The sequence below is a fragment of the Symphodus melops genome (genome assembly GCF_947650265.1).
Source record: "Symphodus melops genome assembly, chromosome: 19".
Lineage (NCBI taxonomy): Eukaryota > Metazoa > Chordata > Actinopteri > Labriformes > Labridae > Symphodus > Symphodus melops.
This window is the reverse complement of record NC_136709.1, coordinates 9,677,437-9,704,724: the sequence shown is the minus strand read 5'-3', so window position 1 is coordinate 9,704,724 and position 27,288 is coordinate 9,677,437. Positions and strand designations below refer to the sequence as shown.

General features: G+C 40.0%; 5 protein-coding genes and 1 long non-coding RNA gene across 9 annotated transcripts in view; 2 read left to right on the top strand and 4 right to left on the bottom strand.

Moving 5' to 3' along the window:
• Nucleotides 1-329: 329 nt before the first annotated feature.
• On the bottom strand, nt 330-4,624 carry tmem39b (transmembrane protein 39B). The gene is made up of 9 exons (XM_079369064.1): nt 4,436-4,624; nt 3,621-3,822; nt 3,278-3,497; nt 2,998-3,081; nt 2,598-2,752; nt 1,673-2,006; nt 1,391-1,578; nt 1,192-1,312; nt 330-708 (listed from the first exon to the last, which is right to left on the bottom strand). The coding sequence occupies exons 2-9, from the start codon at nt 3,749-3,751 to the stop codon at nt 475-477; spliced, it is 1,467 nt and encodes a 488-aa protein (XP_079225190.1). The 5' UTR covers nt 3,752-3,822; nt 4,436-4,624; the 3' UTR covers nt 330-474.
• Nucleotides 4,625-5,236: 612 nt separating this feature from the next.
• Nucleotides 5,237-10,698, bottom strand: khdrbs1a (KH domain containing, RNA binding, signal transduction associated 1a). 2 transcript variants are annotated; one of them, XR_013781282.1, is made up of 11 exons: nt 10,304-10,698; nt 9,644-9,771; nt 9,115-9,231; nt 8,658-8,804; nt 8,406-8,533; nt 7,989-8,256; nt 7,772-7,848; nt 7,626-7,687; nt 7,347-7,524; nt 5,561-5,621; nt 5,237-5,483 (listed from the first exon to the last, which is right to left on the bottom strand). XR_013781282.1 is itself a non-coding variant. In XM_079368983.1 (9 exons), exons 1-9 carry the CDS (start codon nt 10,467-10,469, stop codon nt 7,415-7,417), a joined length of 1,203 nt encoding a protein of 400 aa, XP_079225109.1. In that variant the 5' UTR covers nt 10,470-10,697; the 3' UTR covers nt 6,562-7,414. The 2 variants fall into 2 exon arrangements, 1 of the variants encoding a protein (XP_079225109.1); XM_079368983.1 differs by lacking the exons at nt 5,237-5,483; nt 5,561-5,621 and having other exon boundaries at nt 6,562-7,524; nt 10,304-10,697.
• A 1,335-nt stretch (nt 10,699-12,033) lies between these two features.
• zbtb8os (zinc finger and BTB domain containing 8 opposite strand) lies at nt 12,034-14,358 on the bottom strand. Of its 2 annotated transcripts, XR_013781283.1 has the most exons (8): nt 14,139-14,358; nt 13,897-13,921; nt 13,683-13,804; nt 13,469-13,551; nt 13,311-13,363; nt 12,775-12,811; nt 12,497-12,646; nt 12,034-12,387 (listed from the first exon to the last, which is right to left on the bottom strand). XR_013781283.1 is itself a non-coding variant. In XM_079368984.1 (7 exons), the coding sequence occupies exons 1-7, from the start codon at nt 14,218-14,220 to the stop codon at nt 12,560-12,562; spliced, it is 489 nt and encodes a 162-aa protein (XP_079225110.1). In that variant the 5' UTR covers nt 14,221-14,358; the 3' UTR covers nt 12,034-12,559. The 2 variants fall into 2 exon arrangements, 1 of the variants encoding a protein (XP_079225110.1); XM_079368984.1 differs by having other exon boundaries at nt 12,034-12,646.
• Nucleotides 14,359-15,007: 649 nt separating this feature from the next.
• On the top strand, nt 15,008-16,464 carry LOC306841027. The gene is made up of 4 exons (XR_013781424.1): nt 15,008-15,401; nt 15,858-15,988; nt 16,057-16,167; nt 16,326-16,464. It is a non-coding gene; the product is annotated as an uncharacterized lncRNA (long non-coding RNA).
• A 557-nt stretch (nt 16,465-17,021) lies between these two features.
• LOC306841023 (syncoilin-like) lies at nt 17,022-20,853 on the bottom strand. 2 transcript variants are annotated; one of them, XM_079370644.1, is made up of 6 exons: nt 20,779-20,853; nt 19,524-19,604; nt 18,772-19,265; nt 17,464-17,874; nt 17,241-17,365; nt 17,022-17,160 (listed from the first exon to the last, which is right to left on the bottom strand). In XM_079370644.1, exons 3-6 carry the CDS (start codon nt 19,246-19,248, stop codon nt 17,115-17,117), a joined length of 1,059 nt encoding a protein of 352 aa, XP_079226770.1. In that variant the 5' UTR covers nt 19,249-19,265; nt 19,524-19,604; nt 20,779-20,853; the 3' UTR covers nt 17,022-17,114. The 2 variants fall into 2 exon arrangements, with proteins under 2 accessions (XP_079226770.1, XP_079226769.1); XM_079370643.1 differs by lacking the exon at nt 20,779-20,853 and having other exon boundaries at nt 19,524-19,618.
• Nucleotides 20,809-27,288, top strand: part of LOC306841019 (uncharacterized protein) — a 24,671-nt gene continuing 18,191 nt past the window's right edge. The window contains exon 1 of the mRNA XM_079370638.1: nt 20,809-21,108. The gene's annotated coding sequence lies outside the window, so the exon portion shown is untranslated. The remainder of the gene's footprint in view (nt 21,109-27,288) is intronic.

Here is a 27,288-nt window from a genome sequence, read left to right as displayed (position 1 = left end):
TATTTAAAACTAGCATCATTCAGATAAGTGCTTCAAATGTAATAACATCTGTATTTAAGAATATGTTATTTAGTGATAACCAAATAGGTTTTTAAATCACTGTAATACTAAGTACATAATATTGATACTTTATTCTTTCTTTACACTTTAACTTTGGTTAAACTTTGAGTATAGCTTTACTGTTCATTACTGCTCTGTTTGCCCTCGAATTGCCCACTGGGAACACCATTTTTTTTAATTTGAAATGAATTGAATTTGAATACACTGTTAACTATTTGTGTGGCTACAGTGAGGATCATTATTTAGAAAAAGAAAAAAACATTAAAACCTTTACAGTAATACAAAAATATCTTTTTTTTATTATGGCAGATCAGAACAAAAATGTGACACAAAATGCAGTTTGTAGAAAAAATACCAAGCTCTTACGCATGTTTGTGTTGTTCTAAAGTGAAAGCGAACAATGGTGAGTTCAACCTAACTGACTTTCTGGTCCGATGAACTGTTGGAGTATGAGTACGCCTTTCCAAGGACTATTCTGTCTCTGAGCAACTTGAAGAAGGCGTAATAGTTGCTGAAGAGAATCAGGGCCAGCGATATCGTCTGATGCCACTTTTCAGAGCATATCAGCGAGTAGAGCTGGTAGAATATCATCGCCCCTTCCAGGATGATGAGTATGTTCAATATTCGTAAAGGCTTGTTGAAGAAAAACTAGATGAGGGAGAAACAAGATCAAGTCAGTCAACGGATAAAGGAGGTGCAAGTAGCTGATTTTTTTAGATGCAAATGCAGGCTCTTTCTGTCCATGATGTAAAAACTCTAGAAAAACAGTTCATGATGCAAAATCGCAGCAAACTTACAGCTGAAAAGAAATATGTTTTGATTGCTTGAGTGACGCTGAAATGCCTGGACTCCAGTTGCATCTTTTATTACTTTATTTCTCTTTTTTAAGCGTTATGAGCATTTTCACTTTAAATGCCTTTTTCTATTTTTAAGTAAACTATAAATATGTTTGCAGATATTATTCAATCAGTCGAGGTAATAAGACTGAGCAAGATATGTAAAAATCACGGGCATTTAATACAAAATATTTTCAAAATATGATATGACAAGTTTAACTCTGAGATAAAAGCATCTCCTAAACATGTTTTATGGGTGGAACATTCGTTCAAAAGTTCCAGTTTAATTACTCACATAAAAGCGGTAATGAGACACATCTGACGGAACTGCAACATTGTAGTGACCCATGGCCTTGTAGACGTTCTTGTTATGTTTGACTAGTACTCCTTGTGGCCACATGTACTCTTCAGTCCATCTGCGCAAAGAGGAAGAGTGGAGTGAGATTTAAAACATTGGATTCAAGTGACACAAACTAACTGTGTATGCTACGTACATGTGCTGAAGAACGTTGGAGCAGAGCGAGGGGTCTACTTTTTGCCAGCAGCCCAGGTGAGCTGCAGCTTTGTGAAGCAGGTCACAGTATCGAGGTGGCAACAGGTGCCTCATGAGGATGACTGACGTACTGACTGACACCAGGATGAAAAGCTCACAAGACCAACGCTTGTCCACATATTGTGTACTCTGAGGGAAAAGAAGTGGAACAATGTCAGAACAGTGAGAGGCATTGAAAAGTATGAATGTAAATGTTCACTCAGAACATACAACAGTTTCCTACCTTGACAAACCACACGGGCACAAAGGCCACATAGTAAGCACTGAGCATGGAGCTGACTAGCACCTCCTTCATCCTCCAATTAAAATCCATCTTGAGGTATTCAACCTCCTTGCGGATGAGATCCGGGGAGAGGCAGCAGGCGTGAGTTGGCATGGCCTGGACACCGTACAGTTGGCTCGTGTGCTGCTTCCACGTCTCCTTCAGCACGGTTAAGTAGTCCCGGCCACGGCCTATGCTGCCCACCTCCTTGGAGCCGATGCTGGCTATGGGGGAGAGAGGACCTACCCGCCTGAAGTCACAGCTCAGCCGGAAGAATGGAATATACATACCAAAACTGTGGAAAACAGGAGATACAAATAACTATCATAACTAGATCCGCCAACACTGCCTCAAGAGGTCAGCATATACATGCTCACTGTTTTTAAGACATTTTTTCACTTTAAGTAGGTTGTCCATTTTTTTTATAAAACAATATCTCAAAACCAGTGTTTGCAGTAAAACTCCTCACTTCAATGCTAAAAAAGATACAAACTCATCAAGCAACAACATTAGCATGGCTACAGTTATCATTCAAATTATTCTTTAGACTACACACACAAAACACACAACACGTTTTCCAAAGATAACACATATATGAAACAAAATTAAAAAGAGACAGTCAAACATGGGAAATGTACTGTATGTTGTAAAGATGACATTAAAGAAGTATCTAATCCACTTCCTAAGAGGACTCTGGACTTGCAGGCAAGGGTCATGGAGGATAGAGGATATATAATCACACAGATCCCAGAATGCTCTGGCTGTATCTGACTAAAATGACTCAAAATAAGCACAGTGCGAGACAACTGGGTCTAGTGCGAGTGCACCCTGATACTACACTACAGCTTTCAGGTGAAATAGTGTGTTCCTGCTTGTAGATACTCACGGGTAGCAAAGGAAGAGCAGACTGAGGACAGAATATGTCCTGAAGAGGTATATGAGGGAGCGACACAGGCTCCAGCCCGTCAGCGTTAGTACAGCAAACCGAGCCATCACTAAAAATATAGAATGAGGGAAGGACAGTTTCCCACTCTGTGAAGCCTGGGCAAAAGAGAAGAGAGACATCAATTCAATTTCTGACTGCATTTATCCTACAGAAAGCGGTAAAAATATATATATTTTTTTGTTCTGAGCACAAGTGTATAAAAGTTTTATAAACAAAGAGTGTCTAATCAGTTTAATTCTTGTTTTTAGCCCTTGCATGAAATAAAGAAAATATGCCTTGTGCTTTTGTTGTGTTTAAGAATTTAATTCCTACATTTTGTAGCCTTCAATAGAATTCTTACCTCTTTAACAATGGCTGCTATTAACCTCCTTGCCAGTATGATGACCGTGAACACCAGCATGTTATAATCAATGAGGTGAAAGTTCTAAAAATGAGAAGATTTGATTTTGGATTATTGCTATATGGCAACATAAAAAAAAGCACAGAGCTACAGGATAAAAGGCTACAAGTTTGTGTAAAAGTCAAAACAACAGAGTTGCAGTGGTGTATGGTTACCAAAACACACATCTTAACAAGAATCAACAAGATCATCAGTCTATAAATGTTGGCTCAGCACTCACCAGTGATGTGTGTGATGGAGGGTGTGATGGGGGGTACCACCATACGGTCTTATAGATGTTGACATAATGGACAAAGAGGGCGATTAGGTGGCAGAAGAACAAGTGGAGCTCAAAGAGCACATTACGATCCACAGACAACTCAGGAATCTTGCAGTGCTTCAGAGGAACCACTGTCTGTGTAGCCAGCGGGGGGCTGGACATGCATGTTCCTGAACCATTCCTGCAGATGTGCAACAATTATTTATTGACCATGTCTAACAAGATGTCATAATTGAGGATAAATGTAGCATGAAACAACACATGTCAGAGTCCTCAGCACAGGTTAGAAAGAATCCAGACATACCTTGTGCGAGATCGCACACCTGTGACTGGGGAGCTGGTTGAATGGTTGCCATTGCTGACTGAGCCGGGTTCGCTGCTAAGTGGAGGTCTGCAATATGTGGTTCGGTTTGCCCCTCTCCTTCCACCTGCCATCGCAGACACTCACGGCTCAGTTTCTCTGAATGATCTGCAAGTGTAATGATCCCTCCCCTTTGTTCCTTTCCCTGTTTACAACAACAGAGCAGGTTGACAAGTGTTGATCTGGAACTCCAACAAAATGTGCAGATTATTTTATTGTACAAATGAACTGATGTCAATAAACAAACAGGTATTCATTATTTTTAAATAATGTGAAATATACAACTAAGGAGATGATTAATAATATACAGTAAAACACATCTCAGTAACAAACACTTAATAAATGTGCATTTGCAACCTTCAGATCACATTTAAGATCTAAATCCAATGCAAACATTCCCCTGCATGAATATGCATGACAGACAGCTAGCATGTTTATTATTAGCTGCATAGCATCTTTTCATTTAGTGCAGGCTTTGCGGAAGCTGACATAATACTAGCTTAGTTAGCTTCATCATCGTCTCTTCGTTTTGGATCCATGATCAGATCAGAACCGTTTCATTTTCAAACACGAGGCATGTGGGGGGGGGGGGGAGACAACGTGGACCCGTACAATGAGCCACAGACTCAGATCTGTCCGCCAAGACCATGCTTGATTAAATACAAAGATTGAGGCCTAGGCTAGCAATGTCTCGGACTCCCTAGCGTAGCTTCCAAACAAACCTACCAAACAGGCTAGACGAGAGAGGGTTTGCTTACCGATGCCAGTGTCTGCTGTATGTCTTAGAAGCCACTTTGTTGCATAGATAGTATCTAAATAGTATACATTTGCATTATATTTATTGAACAATCGGCGTGTTTCTCATTGTAATCGGCGGAGACAGTCATTGTTGATGTGAGCCTCGCTGCTGATAGAGGGAGGCGAGCTGTGGGAGGAGAGTCACTTAAAGAGGAACTCCTCCGACCTTCTTCACACAAGCTGCACCATCTCAACCATCTACTTTTACTCTGCTATGAACTGTAGCATTATTTTCATTATATGTCAGAAGATATTTGCGTAGTTGCAGTTACAAATCGTGAGTGTGTAAAAGGTAAAATTAAGGTTTATCAGCCTTTCCATGATGACTGCTAAGTGTCCTGCATTTTATTTTGAAAACGTATTAAAGACTTTCTGTCAACAAAAACACGGAAGCGAGAGTGGAATCAACTGATCAAATGTTTATCTTGTAATTCCCATTTCTCACTTTTACTTCTAATTTTACTGTAGGTCAAGTAGCGACTTTTGCCATCCTTTTCAGCACCGTCCTCCGTTCTAAATGCCGATTTGTATGGAAAGCAATGGGTAGGTTTTATTTTGAAAAACAAGCCTTACACTAGTATAGATTTTCTTTGTAAAAACAAATTGAATCAGGAACCATTCGACAAACTGAAGATAAAACTACTAGGTAAATTTTCTCTTAATGGATCCAGTGAAACCAGGCTTTAAATGAATGAGATGGCAGAGGGGCGGTCATGGAGCGTCACACAAACTTCTCATCATATAGACTTGTACAACAAAAACAATTCACATCAAGACTTTATTTTCTCATAAAAAAATACAAGGAAAAGTTTTCATGTATAAAAACATTGTAAAACAGACAAAAAAATAAATGTAAAAACATGCATTTTTTTCTCTGCATCAACAATGTGAGATGGGTCTGAGAAAATCTAGAGCCTTCCTCTGCCCGTTTAATAAAAATCTGTGTGGGAAGAATCCGTCTTAGAGACACAGCAAAGCCATTGCTCTTTCCAGGTAGTACCTATGGGCCTGTTAAAGACAGAAACACATTAATAATGCAACATCTCACAGTAGAACTGCATGTGCAAAAGATGCATCAAACTGACCTTAAATCTCTGGTTAGCTGGAGTTAATGTTTCAACTGCATTTACTCAGTTCTCAGACAACCTAAGAAGAGAAACAGAAGTGAGATCTTGGACACAAACGGTGCTTTCATGTACAAAGTGGACAACACATGCAGAACTTGCTTTAAACTACAAAAGTATCATGCAACTCAAGCTGAAAGGTTTTTGTCCCCCAATGGGATGTTTTAACGCTTTGAGTGCAACCTACGTTTTCAATTATCTATATTTACAGTGATTATCAAGATGGAAATTGAGGTATTGAGAGAAATGAATGGATCATTATTAGATTATTTGAGCAAGAGTTGCATCACAACCATTTCAGATTGTTGTTTTACCGCTTATTTTGCTCGGAATATCTACAGATAGCATAATTTTGTACTAAAATGTTTTAATATGTTTTGGATGACTTGCATTACTTGATGTTTTGCACAGAAACAAAATAAAAATCTAACAAATGAGTGTTGGGGTTAGTTTTACCTTCTTGTGGCGATCTTTAGGCTTTTAGAATCCTCTCCTCTGCGATTTTTTTCTTTTATATAACCAGCCAGCATGACTTTGCATCAAAGTCAAGTAAGATCCCTGCAAGCTTGATTTGAAATACTGTTGAAATTCAGTCATTTCAAGTGGCTGAAGATACATTGCTCTCTTGAGAGCTTGAATAGATAAAGCTAACTAGAGGTTAAAGACAATACATGTTCAAGCACTATATCACTGTCAGGTAGAAGATGTATTTGGCAGCACATTATCTCAAGGAATGATGAGCTTTATTCGTTTTTGAAGGTGACATTACATGTGTCATTAGGGTACGTTTTGAAAACAGACGAAGTGGATAAGGTCATTGTAAAAACATTGACGTTTTTGTTTTTGCCAGGCTGACGGTTATACATACAGCTTTCTCAGGATTGTTGAGAAACCACGGAGGACCACTTTCACAAAGTGAAGGCATTCCTTTGGTACAACAAAGGCAAAATACCATGTTTAGATTGGTTAAAAAGAAACTAGAAACTTTATTGAAACACGCACTGCAGAAAGACATTTTGGGATATATTAAGAATCCTATTTAGCCAAAGGTACACAAGCATTATGCATTTTAGAGACGACACGGCTTAAAGCATACACAGTTGTCCTAAGATTATGTACAAAATATTGAGTTGGCTGCAGCCTTTCCCATACAATAGGGATTGTAATCCCTTGAGCTTTGCATGAATTTGTTTTTTTTTGCAGGTAATACTTGGGACAGATAACATACCAATTGTAATGGGTGGCAAAAATAGAATCATTTTTCTCTGTAAAAGGTCAATCATATTTTAGGAGATTCTGTTACTTGTCATAGAACTAGATTGCTCAGGGCTGTGTTTGAGTTTGTGACTAATTCGTTCATTAGTTATAGAAAAGTTAAATTGAGGCATAATTTGTGTCCTGTCAATGGAGGACTTTTAAAACAAAAATCAAGTCTACGTGAGAGGAGTTTATCGCCACAATCACATTTTTACAGTAACAATTAACTTAAAATGCTAACCATCAAATATCACTAAAACATTGCTCTGGTTCCTTTGTTAGGTTTATGTCACTAGGACCTTAACTGCCATCTACGCAACTGAAAACATTCAATGGAAACAGGTAAACAACGAAAACCCTTTCACGTTCCGCTTCCGGCACACTATGATACACCCCCCCGCCCCCCCCCCCCCCCAAAGAAACGCTTTTAACGAGTTTAAAAAACAAAAAAATAAACCATAAAAAAGGTGAACAAACGAGGGGAAATTACTTTTGAAAAATGTTCAGCGAGTTACAATGTTAAGACAGTTGCCATGGCAACTCTCTACCAGTAGCCGTTCAGTATCTTCCATATGGATGCTCTCTATATGATCCTTTTGTCTGCCTGGACATCGGGGCCTTTCCTCCAGCCCCAGAGTTGGACCAGGAGTTGTCCCACTCGTCTTGAGCTGCAGCAACAGAAAAAATGTTAACAGTCCGAGTGTTGCGATACGTGCTTCCACAAAGCTTTTCAGCACACTACAAAGTGTGGTAAAAGTCCAGCTCTTACCATACTGCTCATATGAAGGTTCCTGGGCCTCTCCGTGTCCATAGTCATAATATTCAGTGTCGCTGAGGTCAGAAAATAAATGTTAATACAGTGCTCCTGTTGGTTTCAAAGTGCAAATGGGCAGATCGTCAATGATTCCCACTTACGCTGGTGCAGATTGCTGGTTGTAGTAATTGTCATATCCCTCATATGCAGGCTCAGCATAGGACTCTTCATATGAAGCCTATTAGCAGAGCGAAAACAAAGACATCTTTAGGTAAAAACTCAAGGCAGTGTCTGCTACAATGAAAAGGGAAACTTACAGAACTCACCAACATCAGCACAACTACAAAAAAACATGTAAAAAGGAAGAAGCCAACTTACATAGTCCTCATAGCCCTCCGCCTTGGGCTGGGATCCCGATGGAGGACCCTGGTGCTGCTGGTGGGACATGGCTGCAGAGGGGAGCATCCTTGGCGCACCGGCTGTCGGGGCTCTTGAGCGAGGATTTGACCCTCCTCTATTCGGAGCAGAAGGTGGTCCACCCCTGCCAGATGGTGCACCTCTGGGAGCGCTCCCTCTTCCTGGTCCTCCACGTGGAGCTCCGCCCCGCATTGCTCCGCGAGGACCACCGCGTGGCATGCCTCTACCCCTGTGAGATAAAAAGAAAGAAAAAATATGTAAATGTGATTTACACATCTCTGTTTAACTTGACTTCAGTGAAAAGGTTCCTGTGCTGTTAATCTACCAACACGAGTGCATGATGATGCTGCTACACTGGGCAGAGTAAGAAAGTCAAACCTTGGTCCTCCAGCACCAGGTGGTCCACCTCTGCCCCTTCCAAACTGACCACCGCGTCCTCTGCCTGAACCATCCTGGGAACCATTCAGGAAGTGAGGGTCCATGTAGGGGTCATGTTCACCTGGTTCCTACAGACAAGACAAAAACATTTCTTCAGTGTGAGGCACCCCTGAGTGGTGGTTGAAGAAAACTTTTGGGCCTCTTTAGTGTCAATCCTATGTTAGAAGCCTTAAAAATATTTTTTGGACATACCGGAATCAGGAACTTCTTGACCTCCTCCATGGCATGAGCCATGCGCATGTAGGCTTCTGGTATGGGGGCCATCACTTCAATAAACACATGCAGCTCCATGGCCAGGTGAGCGTATTTAGCCTCGCCACCCTTTCTCAGCTCCTCCTCCTGATAAAGAACGTCAAATGAGATTGTGTTATGTTAGAAAACATCTGCTGCATGTTTTTGTATGAAACAAAACCCAGGGTGCTGGTAGAGCAGTAGTTATTGTTCAGATCCCATATATGGAGGCTATAGTCGTCAACGCTGACAGCCTGGGTTTGAATCCAGCTTTCCCACATGTCAATCCCCCTCCCTCTCTCTGATTCCATCTGTATTCAATATCCTACCTCTCTAATAAAAGCCCAAAAATAAAATCGTACCAAAAGAAGCAAAACCCTTTCAAAAGATGCAACAAGGAAAACAACTCCATGCATACCTTAGTCTTGTCTCTCATGGATCCTTTTCCAAGCACTGAAATTTTTGCTCCAGTCTCTTCCTGAAGTCTCTTGATTGTGCTCCCCTGTGGTCCCAAAAGCTTACCAACAAAGTTGACCTGTTGGACGAACAGAAATAAAATTGCTTTATTACAACAGGTTGTTAGGATGCAGGCTCACATTACATCTGCCACTACACACAACAATGATGTGGCGGTTACATTCATTACACACACAAAAAAACAAGTGTTTTCTACTTTGCCCATTAGATTTCTTCACAAAAGTTCTTTTTTTCTTCAAACATTGCAAATTATTCGTCCAGCTTAGAAGGGCACTTGGCACATGACTTGACCAAAAATCCTGGTCTGATCAAGAGCGAGGAAAAGGGAGGTGATTATTGGGGTATGTGAAAACTGCAGGTGCATATGAAGGATGTGCAATGAGGAAGAGACATTTTACAGTTTCTAGCCCTTGGCGACAATAGAGACTTTTCATACCAAGAATGAGAGAAAAGAAAAAGAAAATACTTACCCTGGGGTATTGCTTTGTTGGAATGAGCACTCGCTCTTTGAGTTTGTGGTTCTTGGTGGCAAATAGGTCCAGATATGATTCCTTCTCTGGCTCCTTCTTAGTTTCACCTTTTTCAATCCTTTCAATCTCTGTGGGTATGACAAAATGGTTCGAAGCTGATTTATCTCAGATGCAATGATCTGCTAATCTATTCCTATAATATCTCAACTAAAACACCTTGCAGCAGCTTGCACAAAATAATATCAATGCAATTAAAACTGTAAATTATGTTCATGGTATTGTTGCATTTGCAGACGTATCAGGGTATGGAAACACCATTATTTGCACATTTACTTTTGCAACAAATGCATGAATCTTGCAGAATTGGGCTGAAGTTTTATTGTAGCTTTACCATTAGCTCTCCTGCTAAGGCTGGTCACAACCACACAAATAGCATGATGCAAAGAAATAAGCCATGTTAAGGAATTAGAGGAATACCTTGAGAAATAGACATGGTTTTCAAGACATTTTTTTTTTATCCCAAAAGGTTTGACACACTTAGAGGGCAGCCACGTGTTTATTGCGCCATTGTTCAGGCCTCGGTCGGCTGGAGAAAAGACACCAGGCCCCGCGCCTTCAGGATCCCTCAGTTAGCTTAGCAAGAAAGCGCATCATTTTTACCTGCAGAAATGAGTTTCATGGCGTGGGTGAAAGATGAATCCAAGCTGTCCTTCTCAGCCAGGAGCTCCGGAAGGTATTTAGTATCTTCCATGTTGCTTTTCTGATGTGCTGGGCTTGATCCTATGACTGACTCCGATTTGATTTGATTACCATTCGCGTGGCTCATAACGTTAATGAACCGATGTTAGCGGCTCTTCTTTTGTTTTGTTTTGTTTGTTTGTTTACGCACGAAGCCTTGCCCTGTTCGTGAGCTTAACAGAAACCGCGGCGTCTCGATGAGATTAAATTAAATTGCAAAGCCGGTGTTTCTCTTCTGCTAACCGACTCCCTCTGTTCAATGGACAAAGGAGGAATGGCGCAGCTGCATTTGAGTGTGAAGGGAGGAGGAGACAGTGACGTCATCACAAGAGCGCAAGATAAACCCTGAGGGAACATAACAAGGGGACATTTCCACCAAGCGGTCTGCTTAGGTTAGGTACAGTTTGGTATTATGGTAAACCCTGGTTTTGCTTGTGTTCATCCAATCGGACACGTAACTGTTAAACAAAGTATAAGCCAGATAGAGATTGCTGTGTCATCTATGTAATAGTGTGATATCATTGCAGCACAACAAAGTGTACCCCACTTTTAATTTACTGTAAGTTAAATAAAGAAGAACAGGACAAAGTAAACAAAAGGGATCCTTTAGGGTCGAACCCTTGGCACCCCAACTGAATGGTACCAAAAAAGTAGGACAGTACCAATGTTTTGGTACCATTCCCAAATTTTAGAAATAAATGGGTACCTCCCCTAAACATACTGAAGCAGACCGCTTGGTGAAAACAGGGCTTTAGTTGAATTACATTATTTGTTAGCATGTATATTTTCTCTATGGTCCAACATGCACACACTAAAACGCGTTGGCTCGCTATGCCAGGTGCCCTTTTAGATTCACACCCTTGCCTGAAAAAGGGAGAATACATTGCTGCAATTCAAGTTACTAAACAGCCTAATCAGCCCTAACCACCAAATTAAATAAAAACAATTTAATACCTATATAATAATAATGCAACCATCACATTGAAAAGTAAACACCAGGTATACACTGCAATAACTTGACAAATGAAACTTTAAACTTTTCAAAGATGATCCAGGCTGCATGCTGGATTGAGCATTGTGGATCTTATTAGAGCAAAACTACAATCCAGAGGTTCCATCAGTGTCTAAACCAGATCGTCACTTTCATGTAAATTATATCTGAATCACAGACATAAAAAAAAAAAAATCCAGGTCCAGCGAGGAAGCACGCAACAGAAAGTGGAATGTGGAATCCGTTGGCCCACAAAAATAAGAATGCATGGAGTCAAATAAATCAATCAGGTTGACTTAGAAAAAAAAATCACTGTCTTTATACGTCATATTTATAATTAATTTTTGACACATTTCAAAAGTGGCAGCCAATACCTATGGTAGAAATCTGTTTGTCGAAACCATTCCTCATATTTAAACAAAACAATCTGAAATGTCAGTCTATGTAAACACACAATACGTGTCAGAACAAATGTGTATCATTGAAAAATATAAGTATTTTATGTCAGCTAAGTGTCTGCATGTGGAGTGACATTAATTCATCTTTTAAAGTAGTTTTTAAAAAATGTAAAGGAAGGTTTATGATCAGCGTTAAATGAGAACTAGTACAGTTTATCTTCATGAAGTGTTTTTGCTGCAGAATGATTGAAAGTCAAAACATCTCCAAGGTAATTATTTATTTAATCCCACAGCAAAAAAATAGACATTCTTTGATTCATTTAGTATAGTATTCGTCAGTATATCTTAATAAGTGTTTTAAAAAACAACCCAAAAATATAAGAGGCTGATTTATGTCAAATAAAAAAATACATTGCAGTAAAACAATGTTTACTTTCAGCAAATGTTTTTGTTTTTTCTTATGCAATGTTGTTCTATATGTATCATTTCCAGTTCTGAAAGACTCATTTCTGTTCAAATGTTTTGTGACTTCTGAAATGATGTAGTCTGTGAGATATCTTGATCATGGTCAATGGTCCGTACTCCTCAGAGAGCTTTCGTATTATAGTGCACTAATCCTGAGAAACGAGAGGAAATGTGTCTGTGAACTAACAATTCAACTTTTAAGAAAATCAGCTTTGTACTTCAATCAAAAATCAGTGCCATAGTAAAAACAAGACCTCTTACATGGGTAGATATACCAGTTCTAGTTCATTGAACCAAGAAGGCGGTCTGTTTCTGGAGTTATCATCAGATATCAATAATGGCGAAGATCTGCGGCTTTTCTGTATCGTGGATCTGCATTGCAGAGTAAGTGATGGCTTTCACCTCAGTTCCCTGGATCGACAACACAAGAGAGCAAAGTTTATATAAACATGTTACTGTTGTAGTATTATGCAGAATGAACAATCTTCCAGTGTTATTCTTGAACAATATCTTAACAATATTACATTTTATAAGCTCACCTGTGGGTGTTTATCCAGAGAGAATTCTTCACCCCAACTGTAATAAAAAAATTAAGAACATTGTAGTGAGCATTTTAAAAGAATGAATAGACAAATCAAAATGGATTGCTGCTAAAGATGGCAAAGTGTTGGAGTTTACATTCAGAAAGCCGCGATTCAAACATGACCTAGGATTGGGGACTGCGAGAAGGTTCTCTTTGTTTACAATAATCAGAGGGGGAGGTCAATTTGGTTTTAATGCTATCATTCCTCGTTTTCTGAGAGGACAGGGGGGTTGGTTCAAAAACTGTGAGAGATCAGGATTAGTACATGGATGGTCTGTGTATATGTTCTGTGCTCATTTTCTGCTCCTGGGTGAGCAGAGTGCTATCAGGAGAGTGAGCAGACGTCTGATACATGTCAGTGTTCTCCACTTAGAGTGTGATGATGAAGAGCTGACATTTCCTTTCTGAAGTTGATGAACCCTTCTTCTTTTGTATCACATTCTATAAACTGTTCTGTACACAATATGTAAGTGAAGATGTACCTAGACTTACCCAATGGAGCGAATCTTAAAGTGTTTTCTGTCTAAGTGCACAACCTTGACTTCCTAGAGAATGTAACACACACACAATGTAAAAGTTAATAAATAAATAGGACTTCATTCCAAAAACTTCCGATATTTAAATAACAAACTACTGACCAACACACTCACCCTAGGAACAAAGAAGAGATCTGCACAAAACTTGTACAACCAGTCGTCTAGGAAGTGGAAAAGAAGGGACTGCATGTCTTCACCTTTTGGAAATAGTAAGAATAGAGTTCAATATAAGTGATATGGCAAGACCGCACGACTGATTGAGGATAGAAAGGTTAATGATTTAGGCGTGTGTTCAAAAGACAATAACAAACTATGTATATCCTCCTACCCTCTGACTCCACTTCAACTGTGTCTAATGGTTCCACCGTCTCTGTATCCGTCATGTAGCCGAACATGCCCATGGCACACTGCTCGAAAGCTTCCTCCAGAGAGTTTCCCCACGAGTGAATTCTTGGAAGAGTGAACAGAAAATATATGAGTTAAATGACAACTGTACAACACATCAACATGACTTCTGTTCACCAACAATTTAAAACACTCACTGAACATCTGCTGTGTGATCCAGGTCTGTAAGAGTCAACATTAAAAGAGACATAATGAGCAGTAACATAGACCAGCTGGGTTTACTTACACATTCAGTAAAGTAACTATATTCAGATACAGTTTCATTTAGTACTGGGTTTAATCAAGGTAAGATAAAAGCAGAGACATTGTAAAAATGGTTGGGATCAGTTCACGGGCTAAGTTAAGGTATCTTCTTTATTAATGGTAGCTGCACACTTACATTCATACTTCTTGTTGATCGGCGGGTATTTTGACTTTGTGGCTTTTTGTTCCGCTGTCAAGTCTAGCTCTCGGTCGTCCATTGTAAGTTTACTTAACGTTTTATGAGATGATTAAATCGTATTTGTAGCATATCAATGCGTTACAGACTCTTACAACATGAGGAAGTTATTCCGGATGTAGCGTCAACTTCCGGTCGGGTTTGGTGAGCCCTGATTGGTCAGACATCGCACGCCTTAGTGCTTACTCTAACTGTAATATTTATGAAACATATTTCAAAGACTGCTCCCTTCTGCAAGTTTAATCTATTTTTCTAAATTAAATGGCTGTTAAAGACGGCGAGTGCCTTCACTTTTTTTGACTGAACGTTTAAATGTGTTTAATGTGGTCATGAAATAGTTTGTTAAAGTCAACGTACGGCTGAAATGTCAACCCTGGTCAGGTTAATAAAGGTTACATGCCCAAAAAGGATTATTAAACTAAAATGGTAAATGTTTCTTTTACAGCTGCCTTTAATGATGATGTTGAGGAAAGGGGATCAATAATACTGAGTACAAGATAGTGAAGAAGAAGACCACATCCCTCTGGTCATTATTTATGTCCTGGAGTGGCCCAGCCTCACTGCCCAGGTGAGGGGAGGTCTACAGCATCTTAACAACTACCAAAACAATAGAACATATTGTTCCATCACAACTTTTTGTTTTGTTTAATGAATGGTTAATGAATTGTAATTTCAAGTGCACAATTTCTCTGACAAATTTCATTGTTGCAAATGTTCATACCCTCTGTGGACACTCTGCCTGTGGGACATCAGCATTGTGCCAAAAGAGGGAAAGCTTGTTCCTGCAAAGACAGTCTTCACAGGCCACACTGCTGTGGTGGAGGATGTTTTCTGGCACCTCCTCCACAAGTCACTCTTCAGATCTTTGGCCGATGACCAGAAGTTTATGATTTGAGCGGCTTGAAAACAAATATGTGATGATGAGCAAGACATGACAAAGAGTTGTTGTCCAGTCTGACCTTTCTTAAACAACAGTGCCTTTGTCTACTTGTGCACAGCTGGGACACATGGTCTGTTACCTCCTCCAAACCGAGCCAGGCAGTGGACGCACATACATAAAGTGACATATGGCATGTCACTTTACATGATCTTTTCACATTTTGTAGAAGTCAAATCTGATTACTTTTATTTTTATTCTGGGACTCTTTTGGACATAAAGAAACCTGAAACTCAAGCTGCACTCACAAGGACGAGATTTTCCAAGTAAGAAATGTCTCTGTAATGTTACTTTTTAAACAATTTTGTGACGTAACTGTTGTTGTTGGCTTATCTGGAATAAATGTTGAGTTTAAATATTGGTAAAAGGAGTCTGGCTACAGTACTAACAAATCCCATTACAACACTGGCTATGCAATTCAGCTTCAGTGTCTTACCCAAGTATTACCAGCAGCTGGAGATCAAACTCTCTACCCTCCGTCTAAGAGCTTATCCACTCTACTACTGAGCCCCAGTCGCCCAAAAAATAAAGTCAATGCACCTGACAGTCCCAGCACGCTCACATGTAGTTTGGTTGTATGTATTGTATCATTGTAAACAGGAAAACATGCGGAAAAATAATGAGGCTACTTTTGATCTGTTATAGACTTGTTGATGGTTGTTATTTGTTTTAAGGTTTATGTTTAAGAAGCATGCATCTATCATCTAGTCTCTACCCAACAGGTTTAGTGGTCTCCTCATTACAAAACCATCCAAGCTTCCACAATAATGACACTCCTCTCTCAACGTCTGGGCCCTCAGCAAGATCGGAGGAAGAGTCTCCAGAAAATGCTGAGGACGCTCCTCAGCTGCTGGTCAGTTAATCCCCATGTGTGCATTTAACATGACGTGCTGTAATAATGGTTCCTTTCTTTCTCTTTAGTTCATCCCCAGAGGACACACAGCTGCGGTCTGAGATTTTTCTTGAAACCCCAATGAGCCGTGGGTCATATGTTCTGTCTCAGAAGACAACATCATGCAAGTCTGGCAGATGGTGAGAGTTTTGTTTGTCATATGTGAGAGAGATATGAAATTCTAAAGATTGATTTTGATTTAATTTCAAACACGGCATGGAGGGAACTTTGATATGCTTTTATTAAAGTTGAACAACAGTCACAGTGCTTGATCCTGTTTAAAATGCATCTTCGACAGGCTAAAAATATCTACAATGACGAGGGCCCATAAGGTGCTGCAGTGTCAGAGGTCCACACATGAATCCAGTCTCCACGTCGCCTCATTCCACCTGCTTGTTAAAAATGGATCAATTTTCCAGCACTGGGTATAAGCAGTAAAGTGTCTTAAGCAGTAAAATGTTTTAGTCTCTTATTTATGGCCCTGATGATCCTGGAGACAATCTGAGATTTAAATGCTGTGTTTCCATCATGTCATGTTATTTTCTATTGAAAGTAAGTCAGCATCAGTCTGATGTTGAGATTGTTTTAGTTTTTTCAGACAGAGTGATCAACTTTGTAATATATCCATCACTGCTGCATCAGGTTTGCTCTTTGGTGGTTCACTTCTTGCGTTTTAATAAGTTGTGCTGAAAACATTTTTAATCTAATTGTACATAGTGTAGGCAAGGCAAGTTTATTTATATAGCACAGTTCAACAACAAGTCAATTCAAAGTGCTTTTCTTGATGCTTATAGTTCATTTTTTTCCAGACTTATCACTTTTATGTGTTTTTCTCATGATTCTATTTCTCTATGATCCTTCTTTTTCTGTGCTAAATCTTATGTCCTGTGTACATGAGTGTATTCATAATAAAATATTTACAGATTTTCCCATGTGTTTTTTTTTTTTTTTTCTACTGTTGGTACAAGTAAAGAAGCAAACAAATAAAATTAAAGGGACTGCATATCACAAGTGAATTACTTTTCCTATTTTTGACAACAAACGTCACCGAAATGTTTGAAGTCTTGTGACGGTCATCCACTGGAAGTTATGGACCCTGCTGTGCGGTGGTTCCTCTGGGTTCATCACAGCCTCTATAAAAGAAAAGAGTTGTCTTTCGATATCCAGACGCTCTCAAGGGATATTTTTCTTTCAAAGCTGATACAGTACTCACCTCAGAAACCTCAGCTCTTTTAAGAGTCCGTCCCGGAGATTCTCCAAATCATTCTTAGACTTTCTCTGAACTTCAAACCCCACTTGGAGTTCTCTCAGAGTCTCTTTTAAATTCTCCACCGTCTCCTGTGAAAAGTGGACAAACATCTTAGTGTTACATACTGTATTTTACCAAACTTCCCCTTGGACAATTTATATCCCATACTTCAGTTACTAAACTGTACCTTATGCTGTTTGACACTCTCCTCCCTTTCCCTCTCCATCAGACTGATCCTCTGCTCCAGACAGGCTCTCTGGATCTCCAGTTTTTGTAAGTCCTCACTTAGGGGACCTAGTCTGGTCCTCAGGTCCACCGCCTGCTCCCTGCTTTTTCTCAAGGCATCCTCTCCAATCTGCCTCCTTTTCAACAGGGCCATCAGACGCGGCTCGTACCAGTCCTCCAGGGCCTTCACGCTGCCACTGAGCCGACGCTGCAGCCGGGCGGAAGCCTGTCGGCATTGGCTGACGTCGCTCATGGCCCGGGGCCTGCATGGTCTGGTGGACTGGTCCTTCAAGGACTTCAGCTGGTTCTGGTAAGCCTGCTGGAGCTCGGACAACTCCTGGGTAAGACTTTTGACGTTGGCCTTAAGCTCTTCCTTTTGATGTAGAGAAAATAATAGAAACTTAAATAACCACTTCATAGATTAACAGTGAAATATCAGGAGAACACTGAACACGCAAATTGGTTTGCATTACTGAAACTTAAGCCAATGACTGATAGAATATAATGAATTTATACCTAAATGACACATACAATACACTTGACCATGTTTCTCTAACATTGTGTCCCTGGTCTCTCTAGAAAACCCTCAATTATGAGTCCATCCTCTCCTTCTATTGCCTGCTCCACTTTTCAGAAAATGTGTACTCAAACAGGCCCTTTGGAGATTTTCCTTTCATGACATCACAAAGGTCTGCTGAGTCTCCTTTCTCACTGTGAACAATAAGGCTTGAAGCAAGAAAGCCCAAGCCTTCCAATCCCTTTTAGAGGGGCGTGGTCATACACAGTTGAGCAGGGCTGAAATAGAGGGGTTTATTTGCATGATAAAATCATGGATCAGAGTGGATTTTTAGCAAGAAACTTTAAAGACCGGTTTTGGGGATCGGAGTTCTGACACTTAAGCCTAAAAATAATTAATATGTTGCCTCCAAAAGAAAATATTTTCTTTTATCACTTGTTATAGATGCATTTCTTTAAATCTGAAGATAAGAAATAAACAGTGTGCTTATAACTTTATTTTAAAGATGTCCATTTGTGTCCTGTGTAATGACACAAATTCAGCATTAACAGCTGTTTGTTGCACTTATTTACTCTCTGTTGTGAAATACAATTAGTTTTAGAATTTGATGGAAAAAGGAGACGAAATATCAAAGTACAATCAATGACAATTATAAAAGTCTTACAACTCCAAAACAACATAACACAATAATAATGATCTGCTCTAGCCACAGCAAATCAGCTCTCTAGGTGTCATTATTGCAGTGGTTCCTACCTGTGTTACTGCAGACTGAGCCACCTCATACTTCTGTGCAGCCAGTGTCACCTGGCTCCGGATGCAGTCTCTGGCTGTGGCAAACATTTTCCTCTTCACCTGTTGCACTTCCTCATAAACAGCGATGTAATCCAGCTGAGCCAGAGTGAGCAGCCTCTGTGTCTCCTCAAGCTTCCCCCTCAGGTGCTCCACCACCCGTAGCATTGGCTCCTGCAGGCGGAGGAGCTCCTGGATCAGCTCGTTCCTCTGCATCTCCAGATGAGACACCTGCTGGATGCAGTGGTCAAAAAGCTGACCTAAGTCATCCATCACTGTCTGATCTGTTTGAATAATGGGCTTTGGTGTGCTCTCATCGATGTTTGCTTCTGTTTCGGACTCAGTGGTGCTGTGAAAATCATCAACACATATATGCTCCATGTGTGAGACCTCAGTGAAAACAAAATTTTTCCTCTTCCCCTCAGATGTTTGATTGTCCATGGCCTGAGGAACAAGCGCTGAAAACAGAAATGTCATTAATCAAAGACCCATTACTGGACTTGATGGGATTTGGGGTTAAATAATTCACATCTAACTGTTTTCATTTGACTGTTTTGCATAACAAAGCACATTAATGATAATTTAATCATGCTTCCAAATCTGATCACTACAAACCTCTTAAACATCAAAAGATGGCGCACAAGAGCACTTAAAACTCTCAGTTTATATCACCAGCCATACTGATCAATAACAATAAAAATTAACTATGGACTTACTGTGTTTGGAGTTGACAATCCTGACAGCTATGAAGACAGTTCTCTCTCAACCATAAGGACAGCTCTGCAATGGGTCTGTCACTAGGAAAACAGAGGCACACTTTGTGATATTAATAACACTGGCGGCACAGGGGAAACTCTATCTAAGACTCTCACAGCCCCCCATGGGATCCAAAACTGTGTCAGTGCAGCCCACATGCTCTGGATGCATCAGCTAACAAATGTCTCTGCCTGGGTACCAGAAAGATGAGAGCTATATTTATACAACTTTACAGCCTGTTTTTGTGTCCATCTGAGTAAGTGTTAACAGTTTGCTGTAGACAGGGGAAGTGACAACATTAGCAGGCCCATAAAGGTTGGCCTGTCTATACTTTCCTTCAGTGTTAAGCTTAGCTTGCCTGTCAGGTTTGCATGGCTCATATCCAGTATTTGTTTGCAGTGTTTTGCATACTGTGTTTTAAACTCATTCACCACCTGACTGTAATCACCCACAAATGGAGACAACACACTGAGAATAAGGCATGATAGCACTGAGGCATGATAGATAGAATTTATATTTTAGTATTTATAATATTTAACAACATATTGTACCCCAGATAGAAAAACCCACTGAAATAAATCAAGACAGAATCCAAACAGGAACGTTATAAATTGGCTGTTAAAATGGTAGCATCCATGTGTAACCATGGTAACATTATGTCATTGTCAACCATTTTACTCAACATCAAAGTGTACAGTGTATATTTTCATATGGATAACAAAGGTGGGAAAAAAATATATTAAAATGCCGTATTGTTTAAAAATGCATGGAAATAAAACAAATGATCTATTAAATCAAATGATTAAAAATAGGTTTAATGTTGTTGGTGACTTGAAATGACATGGAGCCCTTAGCACCATATTTGTTAATGTCAACATACCTTATAAAAAAGTTGAATATGTCAAATTTTAATTTGTGCCTCAAACAGAACAAAAATGCAAAATAACCTAAGAGAGTTGTTTTTTTTAAAAAAATAGAGATGAAACCATTTTAAACGTGAAAAAGATGCCAAACGTATTTCAACATATTTTACAGATAAATGTTGTAAGAAGAAGTTTTATCTTTAACTTTTTAAAACAAGCACAAAGATAGTTATTATACCGCAATCTTAAATTAGAAAATGTGTCGATTTTCTTATGGGTTTTCGTTGCTTGTTGTTCCACAGTCTCGCCGCTAGATGTCCCTATCACACTAAATGCAGCCTCTCACTTTCACCTGAGCGCGCGCTGCCTCCTCCTCCTCCTCCTCCTCCAGGTGGGAGCTGCTGTGGGTCTGCGGCTGCGAAACTTCTCTTAATATCCCCTCTGTGGTCCACTGGAGCGTCTTCAGTCACAACGGGCAGCTCAGGTTAGTTGGCATCCAAGAAGATAGATCTGCTACCACGGGTATAAACAAACACTGATTCCCGCAGCTTCCTCGAGTACTTAATCGCGGAAATGCTTCACCTGAAGTTTTCCTACTGACGGTGAAAGTTTGGAGTTGGAGCAGAAAGGAAACAAATGGAGAGAGGCTGAACATACTATCCGGATCCGAAATTTATACATGGTAGGCTTTTTATTGTTCTCCGTTGTTGTAAAAGTTTTAACAGAAAATGTGTTTTGCACCCATGAACTCGTCTATTCTCCTCTCACAAAGCTTTATCCATTGGATTGTTATGTAGAAAGTTAACATGTTCGAGTAAAGTGAAAAATACTATAACATTCCAAGTCAACTTTTAAGATAGGACAAGGTAAAGCTCTTGCATCATGTTTGATTACTGAATTTAATCTATGGTTTTATGAAACAAATAATAGAAGCTCATGCTTCAAATGAAAAAACAAAACAATTAAAACCAGCATTATAGGGCAGAGTGAAGTGTTATTGGATGGTATCAGAACCAGGCTGAGTACAGACATGCATGAAAAACAAGGTGTGGGAGATTTGCTTAGGTTGGCCTTGAGGGATCCTCAGCACAGGTAATTTAAGACTGTAGCGCTTCACTCAGCTATGGAGCTGATCACAATGAAGACTATTGTGTTGTCACTGTCCCAGCAGCAAATGACTGCTTGACAGCATTGGCAATTTATTCAACCCATTAGTGTGCACTAGTACATAATGCTTTTCTATAGATCTTCTGCTTGCTGATTAACCGGACACAGATAACTGGAACCCCCCCCTCAGAAACTCTGGGGGAGGAGGGATTCTCCCTCCCTCCATCCCAGTCTGTCATTGTACGCCAGCCTCTCCTGGACTTTGACCTGGAAGCCGGTTCCAAATCTAAACTTTTCAGGGTCAACGTCTGCTGGGTTTTTCAGCTCCAAGGCTTCCGATTTTACTTTTAGCACCCTCTGCTAGGTGAGGCCTAGACTGAGCCATTTGTTTAGAAAGGGTGTGTCCCATACTGGTGCTCCTTCTTCACCAGCGTGCCAGGGCTTGTACCCATGGAGATTACAGGTGTGTTATGTAAGCACGAGAGGTACAGCAGAGCCTGATGGAATCCTGAGACCCAGATGAAGATCCAGGTAGTGAAGGTGAAACGAGGGCAGTATAAGAAAGTGTTAAAAATGCATCTCAGTTGAGGAGAGGGGAAAGCTGTTGGTCCTGATAGGGAAAAAAGTAGAAACAAGAGGTCTTGAAACTGACAAAGACATGATTATTGTCAAATGTAAGGGGAAACTGTTTCCTGATGAGTGTGCCATTAATCAAAAAGATTAGCTAATGAGTCGCTCATCATTAAGTCTTCATCAATACCTCTTAAGGATCTAATCAATAGCTGCTGGATTCTGATGGAGTCTGATAAGTGTATACAAACTGGCTGACTTATTTGAAGTTTTTCGGCCTCTCTGTTTTGACTGACACAGAACAGACACACTGAGATGCATGCATGTCTTTCTAAAACCCCTGAAGTGTCCAGCTGTGTTTGCCTTCCCTAAGAGTTGGTCCCTGCATGCTGCTGCACAACTCGTTCTTTTTTCTCCCCTGACTGACCTGTCAGTTTAGAGGCCTTAAAGCTCTTCCACAGAGGCTGCAGTCCATACTGAGACCCCTGGTAACCCCTGGGAGCAGAACAAACAAAACCGATTTTACAAAGCTCTGTGACTGTCTGCACTGGCCCAAATATCTAACGTGCTGTGAGAGTTTAAGGGAATCAGCTGTTAACTTTGTAGGAACTGACTTCTTACTCTAGCAAGCCAATTATGATGTTGACAAATACATCAGCACCTCAAAATATTACACGTGAATCAATCAGTCTTAAATCAGTTTTTTTTTTTTTTTTTTTTAAACACATTTATGAAATAACCTTCCACACACAAACTATTTGTGTGTGGAAGTCTTATGGTCACTGATCTGTAAGACACATGGGACCACACACCCATGCACACACAAAAAGAAAAAAATACCAATTTAATTCTATTGTAAAAGAGTCATTCAGGGAAAGAATGGGTGGATTTAAATGTCATTGAAAATGATAATTAGATGCTGTTTTAAGTAAAAACATTTTAGGTTCTCAGGCTTGATCTACATAGACTATTCTACATGTTCAAGCAAAACATATTGGTATAAGCAAAGACCTGAATTAACCCTAAAAAAAAGTCTATCCATTCCAGATATTTAAAAAAAATGTTTCACTTATGTAAAATATTTGTGCCTAACCTGAAAATAGAACACACAGTAAACAAACATCTTAACATCACATGTTATCTCAAAATGACTCTCATGCGACTGTCATTATACTTTTTTTGTCCTAGGTCATAGGTCACTGTACAGTTCTGCTGAGGGGGGGGGGGAATGAAAGGGACAGGAAGAGCAGGGGATGAGAGTTGGGGGAGGAGGAGGTGGCGTTGCGGGGTGAAAGCAGAATTGGAGTGAAGAGTTCCTCAGTTAGTAATTATGAATCTCCCAGGAATGCAGCCGCTGCTCTTACCAGGCAAGCTGCTGCATGGCTTCAGCGGCTTTTCAGCACGCCCACTTGTATTACCCTCTCCATAGATCTGTGCATCTCCCCCATGCACACACACACACACACTCACACACTGACACAATAACCTTGGCACGTTGTCTTTCATAGCTTTTTGGTCTATTTGTGTCATTGTTGTCTAACAGTGTTATTTTAGTTTATTTTTATCAGTGTCTTTACCTACATGGTCGCTTTCTGAAACTCAATCCTTGTTGCAGCAAAAATAGAGACCACAGAATGTCAGTGTTTTCATTGTTTTCAGCCCAAGCCTCGTGCCACTGTATATTTATCCTGACATTTTGCTGGAGAATAAAATTGTAGGAAATCTAGTGGGAAACCCCCCCCCCCCCCCCATCTCTTGAAATCTTATGTTCATCATCTGCTCCTGTAAAAGTAGAAACATCTTTCTTCCTCATGATAGGAAATCTTTGGCTGACACCCCTCTCAATGCCGGCTCTCAAACTTCCTCTAGACTTTCCGGTTTTTCTCTTTGTGGCTTTATCATCCATCACAAATGTCATTTTGTATATTAAGTCTTAGCACATAAATGTGCAAACTTGTAGTCCACACATGGTTGCTTAAGACCTGAGTAGCAATGCTGTCTTTGTTTGATAAAGCCCTGAGAAGACAGCCAACGCCCTGATTGATGCCTTCAGGTGCAGCGCAGGAACACCAGTTTCACGCTGCTAACACTTGTAGTAACATTGTGTCCTTGAAGTTGGTTTACAATTATAATTGCTTAAACTAGATATTCTGGCAATCTCTTCAGAATGACTGAAACTGATGCATAACATCCTTAAAAAGAAACAGAATATTGATCTTGTTAATCTATCATTTCCGTCTAGACGACAAACTCCACTTAGCACGTCTTCACCCTTGTTCAATGACTGATAGGTCCTGTCATGTGAAACCAAGCAGCTGAACGGCCTCCTGGTTAGACAGATCCAGTCCTACTTCAAACAAAGGTGGCGACCTGTATCTCTGCCACTCCCTCTTTATCCCCATGAGACATCAGAGTCTGCTCCGTCAGCTTTCCTGTGTGACTCAACAAAGTCAAGTTAGAGTTTCTGGAGACTCCTCCTGCCTACAACGTTGATTTCACAGGCATTGGTGGGAGCACCAATGCCTGTGAAATCAACGTTGTCTATTTTCTTCAGAGTTGATGAGGAAGTGATTACAGTGCAGCATTTAAACTAGTATTGTATGTTTGCTCATGTCTCATTCTGAATTTGAATAAAATAGTATGTAGCTTTACCAGCTATTTTGTTAAATGTTTGACCAACCATCCAGGTGCAGTTTGTCAACCAAAACAGTAGTGTAGTTCAGATTCTGATACCTTAACCCCTCCATATGCTGACCACTATAAGCTATTGATCACCAAATAAGTCAATGCACAGATCTAATAGCCCACCAAATGATCCACTTCTTTCTTTTTCTCCATATGCGTGGAAAACACAGCTATAAAATACACCCACATGTTTTAAAGTTAAACAGAGTTGGTCAAAGCTAGTAAAATATTATCAATACTGTTTTCCTATCGCATATTTTATTTTTGTTAATCACATTTTTAAGTGTGAAAATACAAAATAAAGACGTTTCAAGTTAAAATGTGTTTTTTTCTCTCCAGCATTTTGTTGCATAAACAGTTGTAGCAACAAGCCTAGCCACTGCTTGTTATCCTGGCTTATTTCAAAGTTAGGATAACGTATACTCAACTAGCCCATACAACAATGATAGCTATCAAATATCCTTTACACATGAAACATATTAAACTTATGTTAGAGACTTAAATAAAGGTACATGTTTTTTGTTTTTATCACACTAGAATCAGATTAGTATTAGATTCCCCGGCAATAAGGTGAGATAACCTGTGAGTTAGCAAGGTTGACTCCGAATGAGGAATGAAAAAATGGGATCAGAACCTTTCTGTCAGTGCTCACAATCATAGGGCGTTATTACAAAGTCAGTGATTGGTCTTGTGGAGTATACTTCATGTTAAAGGCATTCTGAAAAAGACAAATGGGAATCATTAGCTTAATTCCTCTTTGGCAAAGATCTGTGAAGGGTGTGCAGAGCTATTGGTTCAGTCACTTGTAGTTTTCAAACAGAACAAGAACTGGCTTTACCTCTTTCTTTTGCACAGCTTGTTGTTAAAGAAAGTTACAGTAGAGCCCCGTTAAGATTCATTATATTCTCTTTGTTAGATCTGTGGATTTTGATTTGTGGCAGTAATCTGTGATACAGTGTGTTGCTGTAGGCATGGCTAACTGTGCTTCCACTGTGGTGAGCTGTCTGTATGAAAAGTAAAGAGGAGACCCACGTTTGCTCTGGAATGTATGTACTCAAACCCCAGATCATGTAGCTGTCAAAGGTACACAATCCACAAAAATCATTTCCTTATTTCACGATCTGTTCCATGACAGTGTGTAAACTACGATCATACGCACTTTACTTCATGCTGATGTATGCACACCGTCGTCAGTGTCATATAATCAGTCAGTGCTGCAGATATTGACACACTGCATTGAGGTTTTCTGTGTTTGAGCGTTGCCTCGTCTCCAGTGTGAGAGCCTGCATGGAGTCTTTTCTAAAGGATAAGTAAACAACATGTTGGAACTGATGCCCGCTCCGACAGGACTGGGGCTGGGCTGGAATAAACACAGCGAGTTGAGTGTGTTTAAAAGAAAGATGGAGAGAGAACATGTCACTTCATTGTTTGAATATCAGCTTAGGGCACATGACTTGACCATGGTCTTTATGAAAATACTATACACACGGATGTGGTGCTGTGTAGAAAATGCTGGCAAGGTTTTCAGTATGGATTCAAAAGAAATCTGATTCTAAATACTATAAATTGTTTATTAGTTTTATGAGGGGAGAGTTTTAAAGACATCTGAATCAATAAAGCAACTCAGTAATTAAGATGCCGGCAATGAGGATTTAACTTTGACAAGAAATTGAGTCTGAAACTAATTTGCTTGAGAAAGGTTCGTTTGAATCACTTTTTGATTTGATTCATGCTTTTAAGGACACTACACTTTAGTGCGTCATCCTTTTACATTTGTTTCCAAAACTGGAAATTGCATGTTATGTGTTACCACAGCAATGGAGGGGCATGAGTCAACTGCTTGTTACAGGGCTGCACAGACAGCGGTAAGCTGGGTGGTCCTGCGCCATGTCCCAGAGTGACTGCTCCTTCGGTTAAGGAGTTAATGCAAGGACTTCATAAACTACCAGCAGCACTTGGGCTATAAAGGAATGAACCATCCCCCTCTTACTGACTGATGCCCCTGACTGTTGGCGACTGCAGTCAGTACAGACGCACTGATCTTTGTCATGACCAAATGACTGTAATTGAGAGCCGCAGAAGCACAGGGCTGAGTGTAGGGAGGGGACTGGTACTTCTTTCCTGAGAAGATGGATGCTCATTTTTGTTATTGACCTTTCACTACAACTCACTCCTAACATCTACGCCATAGACACAGTGACAATTTCGATGTGCTACAGTGAATACCAAGTTTAGCGAGGCTACATAAAGATAACACATTACCTTAATAACACTCACATTTGTATAAAGATAGGAAAAACATTCAGGTGATTTAAGTATTCATCCTCAGCCTTTCTTGAGGCACTGCATACCCCCGTCATGAGACTGAACTCTTTATTTACTCTGACAGCGTTGTTGACTGAAAAATCTCCAAACAATCAGATGGATAACCATGAAACTTTTTTAATGACATTTAAAGTTAGTAGAGAGTGTGTGTCCACATCTACTGAAGGATCAACAT

What these genes read in the sequence shown, in the direction of transcription:
- khdrbs1a (XM_079368983.1), bottom strand. Translation starts at nt 10,469, where the DNA reads ATGAGCCACGCGAATGGTAATCAAATCAAATCGGAGTCAGTCATAGGA. An exon ending in CCATGAGAGACAAGACTAAG is followed by an intron (nt 8,805 to 9,114) that starts GTATGCATGGAG and finishes GTTCTTTATCAG; the next exon opens with GAGGAGGAGCTGAGAAAGGG. An exon ending in ACCTTCATATGAGCAGTATG is followed by an intron (nt 7,525 to 7,625) that starts GTAAGAGCTGGA and finishes CTGTTGCTGCAG; the next exon opens with CTCAAGACGAGTGGGACAAC.
- tmem39b (XM_079369064.1), bottom strand. Translation starts at nt 3,751, where the DNA reads ATGGCAGGTGGAAGGAGAGGGGCAAACCGAACCACATATTGCAGACCT. An exon ending in TGCCCGTGTGGTTTGTCAAG is followed by an intron (nt 1,579 to 1,672) that starts GTAGGAAACTGT and finishes CTTTTCCCTCAG; the next exon opens with AGTACACAATATGTGGACAA. An exon ending in TGTCTCATTACCGCTTTTAT is followed by an intron (nt 709 to 1,191) that starts GTGAGTAATTAA and finishes TCCCTCATCTAG; the next exon opens with TTTTTCTTCAACAAGCCTTT.
- zbtb8os (XM_079368984.1), bottom strand. Translation starts at nt 14,220, where the DNA reads ATGGACGACCGAGAGCTAGACTTGACAGCGGAACAAAAAGCCACAAAG. An exon ending in GATCAACAAGAAGTATGAAT is followed by an intron (nt 13,922 to 14,138) that starts GTAAGTGTGCAG and finishes TGACTCTTACAG; the next exon opens with ACCTGGATCACACAGCAGAT. An exon ending in CTCTGGATAAACACCCACAG is followed by an intron (nt 12,647 to 12,774) that starts GTGAGCTTATAA and finishes TTGTCGATCCAG; the next exon opens with GGAACTGAGGTGAAAGCCAT.
- LOC306841023 (XM_079370644.1), bottom strand. Translation starts at nt 19,248, where the DNA reads ATGGACAATCAAACATCTGAGGGGAAGAGGAAAAATTTTGTTTTCACT. An exon ending in CTCAGTCTGCAGTAACACAG is followed by an intron (nt 17,875 to 18,771) that starts GTAGGAACCACT and finishes CTACATCAAAAG; the next exon opens with GAAGAGCTTAAGGCCAACGT. An exon ending in AGAGTGTCAAACAGCATAAG is followed by an intron (nt 17,366 to 17,463) that starts GTACAGTTTAGT and finishes CACTTTTCACAG; the next exon opens with GAGACGGTGGAGAATTTAAA.